The sequence below is a fragment of the Eutrema salsugineum genome, unplaced genomic scaffold, assembly GCF_000478725.1.
Source record: "Eutrema salsugineum unplaced genomic scaffold, Eutsalg1_0 scaffold_2, whole genome shotgun sequence".
Taxonomy (NCBI): domain Eukaryota; kingdom Viridiplantae; phylum Streptophyta; class Magnoliopsida; order Brassicales; family Brassicaceae; genus Eutrema; species Eutrema salsugineum.
Window position 1 is genome coordinate 2,469,913 of NW_006256829.1, and position 6,849 is coordinate 2,476,761.

At 40.9% G+C, this 6,849-nt stretch overlaps 2 protein-coding genes across 2 annotated transcripts in view; one reads left to right on the forward strand and one right to left on the reverse strand.

The window, feature by feature from the left end:
* Nucleotides 1–86: 86 nt before the first annotated feature.
* LOC18016625 (formin-like protein 20) lies at nt 87–2,822 on the reverse strand. The gene is made up of 5 exons (XM_024156325.1): nt 2,750–2,822; nt 1,588–2,291; nt 1,095–1,316; nt 159–1,015; nt 87–93 (listed from the first exon to the last, which is right to left on the reverse strand). Exons 1-5 carry the CDS (start codon nt 2,820–2,822, stop codon nt 87–89), a joined length of 1,863 nt encoding a protein of 620 aa, XP_024012093.1.
* Nucleotides 2,823–5,900: 3,078 nt separating this feature from the next.
* The window catches only part of LOC18016627 (formin-like protein 20), a 3,787-nt gene continuing 2,838 nt past the window's right edge, over nt 5,901–6,849 (forward strand). The window contains exon 1 of the mRNA XM_006399196.2: nt 5,901–6,772. Coding sequence (XP_006399259.2) covers nt 5,901–6,772 — 872 coding nt within the window. The remainder of the gene's footprint in view (nt 6,773–6,849) is intronic.

Sequence of the window (6,849 nt, forward strand, 5' to 3'; positions counted from 1 at the left end):
GAGCTGGAGATGGAGGTGGATGCTGAGGTGGTTGAGGCGCCTGATGTGAAGAAGCAGGAGGTAGAGAAGGCGGCTTTTCCTTCGGGCTAGAATCTGGTGATAAACATATTGGAGCTCGACTCCTCATATCCGGTGAAGAAACAGATGCCCTCAGGTACTTAGTCTTAGCATCCTTTGGAATCACACCATCAGGTGATGTAGCTCTTTTACCATCCTTGCCAGAAGTGGTAATTGAAGCAGGAGCACTGTTAATCCTTGTCGGGGGATATGCCACATGCATAGAATCTTTATATGAGCCCTTATTTGAAGGAATCCATCGAGAAACTGCATTAGGCTTAGCCATTCTTACATTAGGACCCTGAGTTTCTTGCTGCTTAGACTTCGTTTTAGGTAAATCTCCAGCCAGTTTTACATTCGCACCGACTTGTTTCCTTGGTGTAGCTTGTGTTTTTTCGGATATGGGGTTGTTGAGATTGGTATTTGTTTTCTGAGTTGTAGGCTCTAAATCATTCTGGGAATCCTTGTCTTCTCCATCACCTTTGTGTTGAGGCTCTGCTGTTTTGAAATCATTTTCTTTCGCGTCCATAGTCCTTTTTTTTCGCTGCTCATCACCATCATCTATTCCTATATCCTTCACTGAGTCGATATTGGAGTCTGCCTTCCCATCTGACCTATACTGTACATCATCAACAGTGATATCTTTGACTGGATCTGTACTAGCCTCCCCATGCAGATCATGTTTATGATTTGAATCATCAGAAGCACAATCTAGAAACGCATTGGGTTCCACGTCCCCCTTCCACACCTCTTTACCATCAGAATCATCTGAAGCAGTATCAACAACCACAAAACTATCTGAGTCTCGCTTATGGTCAGGCCCATCAATCACATCGCTAAAAATCTCCTCTACCTCAAAAAATTCTTCAGGTGAAGTAATATCAAAATCGTTGTCATCTTCTGATATTGGAGCTGTTGCGATAGTAGGCACCACGGCATCAGCACCAGCAAAAAGTACCTGATACATATATGAGTATGCATTCAAACTTTACAGCCTCATTTAACAGATGATCAGAGATAATTTCACAATGGCCTACCTCAGCCTTGAATTCCTTTGGGAACTGGTCCTTGGCATCCCAAAGTATATCCATCTCATCGCGTTGGACCATTAAAATATTAGCACGTACAAATGCCGTGTGGAACATGATTCTAAATACCATCTCCTCACGCACCAAATCATCATGCAAGTGTATACATTCCAGAACAACATCCCCTTGAACACGACACTGGACATCTAATTTCACCAGGATACACTCTTCCTGCAGATTAGATCACGAAAATGAACATGTTTTTTGTTCAGTATAGAAGCATTTTTACCGGTATAATACTTTACCAAAAGAACTCCTTTATTTTAACCATTCCTGTATTCATGTTTTTAACTCTTATACATAAGATGTGAAAAACTACACCACCGTCTCAAGTTCACATGGGAAGGATATAATATATTAGCTAAACAATGTCCTGTGCATAAATCAGTGTGTTGATCATATAAATCCATATGTCACTGAGATAAATTGGTTTGAAAAGTACCTGTTGGTAGAGGCGAGTGTGTTTCTTTGTCTTTGGCGTGGAAAAGAGAACTATGGAACTCCTGTTGGCTCGGGCTTTAGGGTCCTGACCATAGACCCGTAAAATTGGTCTGCAACCTTTTCTCCCTTCAAAATGTGGGAGATCTCTGAGAATCAAGCAATCCAAAAGAAGAGGTGTGTCTGAAGGAGGCCAATCAGAGCCTAAATTTCTTCTAGAAATGTACTGAAGATATCTGAGTTGAGAAGGCTGCGGGTTTAGAGGAGACAGTAGATGAAGAAGCTCCTTGGGAGCCTGTTTGTGTACCATCTCAAGAGTCTTCTGCTCTCCCTGATACTGCCTTCTGTACAACAAAAGCCCTGACAACATAAAAGCGAGAACAGGCCAACCACCTCTTTCGCAATGCATCAATAGAACATTTTGTTGACCTTCCAATGACAACCAGCTTTCACTCGATTTCAGGAAGTGATGGATCATCTCGAGAGGTAAAAGCGGACAAGTCTCATACTGCCGAGGATAATCCATAACCGTCATGTCGTATTGAGATAACACATCTGATATTTGACTCCGCTGTTCTCCTTCTCTGAAGTTAAACACCATGAAAGATGCATCTGGGAAATGATCTTGCAGCTGCGCCACAATGCCACCCAAGTATACTTTGTACTCATCCTCTCCCATAACATCGCTCGAGAAACAGCAGTCAAAAACTGCAAAGAAGAAGAAGAAAACAAGAATTATAATCAACGAGCAAACTCTGAAACCTGGAACTGCTCCAGCAAAATATCAGTTGATAGAAAATGGAAACACGAATCTTCAAGCTCTGAAATTATTGTCACTATCCGGAAGTCCAATGTAGATCCTCAAATAAAACCCCATTTCAGAGAATCATCGTCGCGGAACATTAAAGGAAACTATGGTTTTGGGATTGACGGAATATCCCACAAAGCTAAAGTGTCGTCAAAGATATTCAGATTCCTAAAATGCAAAGCTTTTACAAAGCCTAACAGAGACAAGTTCAGCTTAAATGGCATCCATTGCAAATTCTCAACGCAATCAAACTTCCAAAGAAAAAACCTCCACCATCGACAAGCAAATTTTGTAGCAAATTTTGATCCAAAATGCTTTTATCCTAGAAATAGAGAAAAAGGGGAGCAAAAGGTATTACCATAAACACGCTCCGAGATCTCGAGAAGCCGATCCGGAGGCTTTTTGTAGAAGAAGCGACGGAACAGCGCCATCCGATGGCGCTGTCTCTCCTCCGATCAGATCCAAACCGTCGATTTTAGTAAAGCAACAAGCAGATCATCCTCGACTGCTCCAATTCCGTTGACCTAAACCCCAGATCCCCTTCTTCCCAAATTCCAGGTCGCAAACCCTAATTTTTGTTTTTTCACCCAGCAGAAATGTTGACAAAATGTCCACAAAATTACAAGAGCGAGATAGAGACCCAAATCGCTGAAATTTCTTATTCTCTCTTCCACCAATAATCCAATTTTGAAACAACGCAAGTCGTAATCGAAAGGCCAACGACGCGACGCGACGCGAAACCCCCCTCAAGTTCGAAATTCCAGAATACTTGTTCTCTAAATTAATCGATCTATGTACATTGCCGAATCTCCTCCTGTCAAACGTGGAAACGGAGAATCTTCGAAGCTAATCAAATAGTTGATAAAAATAAAAAAGAGAGAGAGAGAAGGAAGTGACAGTGAGATGAAGGATTTCAGGTGGACAAAAAAAAGGAGGAGATGGAGCAGAAAGGAAGAAAGAAAAAGAATGAATGAAGTCGAGAAATCTTCCAGCAATTTTCCTCAATAATTTTTTTTTTTAATTTTAATTCGAGGTATTTTATAATTATAGCAAAAAGCTTTTTTGATTTTTCCATATATACAAAATAATATTTTGCGTTATCGAACTTACCGAACGAATTAACGTAGTGGACTTTAGAGAAAGACCGAGACTCGGTTCGGTGTCCAAACATACGACACGACCATTCTCTTCCTCTCTCTCTCTCTCTCTCTAGGTGTTTGTCTCGTCCTGCGTGGAAATGTAATTTAAAAAATATTTATAATTACAACCACGTTTTCTCGATCGTAATTAAAATAAACAAGTTCAATTTGCGGTTTCCCATCTGTCGGAACACGTTATTAATTTTAAATAAGTCACTACAAGAATTTATTTTTAGAAATCTCTATTATCAATTTATCATTGTTATATACTGAATCCGTTATATGGGACTAATATTTCTGTATGGTTTTCATTTTTGATGATATAAAAACTTTTTTAATAGGGGATTGTCTTTTCTTATCCATTTAAAAGCGATCTCTTTGAAAAGTCATAAAAAGGACAATAATATGTATAATTGTATATACATACATTTTAAACTTGTCCTCTTTGCAAATAGAGGTTCCACACCCATAGTATTATTGGTTCAATATTTTTTACGAAAAGTTGGATTATCGTATTACTCTGACTGAACCACAATAAATATGTCAATTTTCTTTAAAAAAATCAAATTAAAATACCTGATATGAATTTGATGTTTTAACAGTCGTCTAGTTGCTAGAAAGATTTTTTTTTATTTTTTTTTCCTAAACCAATAGAATGTAGAAGTCATGACCCAAGCAACTAACTAATACACATAACATACATTAATTTTATTTGTTTGTTATTAACTTGATATAAAGAATCAATTATTTATGTCAACTAAACTACATATATAGTTTAATTTAATCAGCCCAGCCGCATACAAAATATTTGGGTTTAATTCAGTTCACGGCCCATTTATTTTCGTGACTTACAGAAAAATAAATTTAATTTTATACTAGTTGTTTATTTTATATTTATGAAAAATAGAGATATTTAAATTTCTACATAATCTTATCTTCTCTTAAATTTTTATAAAGAAATATATTTTTTTGGATCTCTTTTGGCTAGAAACATTAATCTGAGAGTTTTTATTTATGATAAAACTTCTTAAAAACAAACTTTTATCTTTAAGTAATATTATTTTTCAAACCTAATTTTTTAAGTACAATAGTATTGTTCTCTGAAAAAAATATTATAAATACAATTTGGTTTTCACCAGATCAATTTTTTCTTACCTTGATAAACTCATAAACACATTCTAAAATTTTAGATAGGGGCAATCTTAAAAAAAAAAATTGATTAAGAAGTAAAGATATACTATATACTAATAAGATACTCCATAGACCATAATCTTGTAATCACCATTTTTATACATTTTATTTTACTAAGGTAACTTAAATATAGATAGCTAATAATTAAATGACTATCTTAAATAGATTTTTTAAAAGTTGTGTTTGCTTAGGTGGACACGAGGAGAGTCGTCATTAATTTATTATATATACCATTTGCTTTGTCTTCTTCAACACTCTTCTACGAGCCAATCTCAACACCGAGCATCATCCCCGCACTTTTGATTATGGAGGTCACGCCAGCCTTTTAAACGCCTGGTCAACATTTTGAGGTTTTATTTTATTTTATAAAGATTTGGTCAACGAAGTTGCTTGTTAACTATGATCAACTGAAAAGGTCTTATAGTCTTTTCAACTTCGACCTAGTAATTCTGAACAGAGTCCTAATCACAAGTCAATTCAGCTTTCAGAAGTTTCTGCGATTCGGTTCTCTCTCTCTCACTTTTGTATGTTTTGGGAAATCTGTCATCATATTTTGCTTTGAATTAGGGTTCTTTTGATCTAAATTGGGTGAAGAAGGTGATCTCTTGGGCTTTTAGTAAACAGAAACCAGAGCAATCAAGAACAGTCTGCTTCTTAATTGGTTGGTCTACAAGATCGTCTGTTTGGTTCTCGGTTCCGATGTCGCTGGACCAGTTTAAGGCAGAGGTAGGCATCATTGTGAAATTTTCTCTGATCATCCGTTGAATGAGGCTCTTAAGTTTGAATGCATACTCATATATGTATCAGGTACTTGTCTCTGGCGCTGATTCCGTGTTGCCTACTATCGCAACAGCAACAAGATCAGAAGATGAAAACAATTTCGATATTATTTCACCTGAAGAGTTTTTTGAGGTGCAGAAGATTTTTAGCGATGTGATTGATGGGCCTGCCATAAGCGAGACTCAGATAGTTTTGTGGTTGTTGATACTCTTCAGATGATTCTGAGGGCACATCAGTTTACACCCTTCACAAGCAGCTGCTTCACCTCCTCCAATTGCCTCTGAGAAACCAACCCTTAGAACCATGTTGCCTCCTCCTCCACCAGCACCACCACCACCTCCACCACCTCCACCACCTCCACCTCCATTTAGATCTAGTGGACCTCCACCTCCACCACCAATGGGTGCTCCACCTCCACCTCCACCTCCACCTCCAGTGTATGGAGCAAAACCTCCCCTGATACGTGGAGGAGCCCCACCGCCACCACCTCCTCCAATGCGTGGAGGAGCCCCACCTCCACCTCCACCTCCACCTCCAGTGTATGGAGCAAAACCTCCCCTGATGAGTGGAGGAGCCCCACCGCCACCACCTCCTCCAATGCGTGGAGGAGCCCCACCTCCACCTCCACCTCCACCTCCAGTGTATGGAGCAAAACCTCCCCTGATGCGTGGAGGAGCCCCACCGCCACCACCTCCTCCAATGCGTGGAGGAGCCCCACCGCCACCACCTCCTCCAATGCGTGGAGGAGCCCCACCTCCACCTCTAGTGTATGGAGCAAAACCTCCCCTGATGCGTGGAGGAGCCCCACCGCCACCACCTCCTCCAATGCGTGGAGGAGCCCCACCTCCACCTCCAGTGTATGGAGCAAAACCTCCCCTGATGCGTGGAGGAGCCCCACCTCCACCTCTAGTGTATGGAGCTAAACCTCCCCTGATGCGTGGAGGGAGCCCCACCGCCACCACCTCCTCCAATGCGTGGAGGAGCCCCACCTCCACCTCCAGTGTATGGAGCAAAACCTCCCCTGATGCGTGGAGGAGCCCCACCGCCACCACCTCCTCCAATGCGTGGAGGAGCCCCACCTCCACCTCCAGGGTAAAGAGCAAACCTCCCCTGATGCGTGGAGGAGCCCCACCGCCACCACCTCCTCCAATGCGTAGAGGAGCCCATCTTCCTCATCCATCTACTGTGGGTAGGAGTTCTTGGGGGGACCGCCACCTCCACCACTTTCTCTACCTCCTGGAATTAGGACCTCCTGGTGGTGGACCACCATGGTATTAGGGGAGGCAGGAAGAAGGGGTAGGCCTTCCCCGTCCAGGATTGGGGGTCTTCTAAAAAAAAAGCCTTTCCC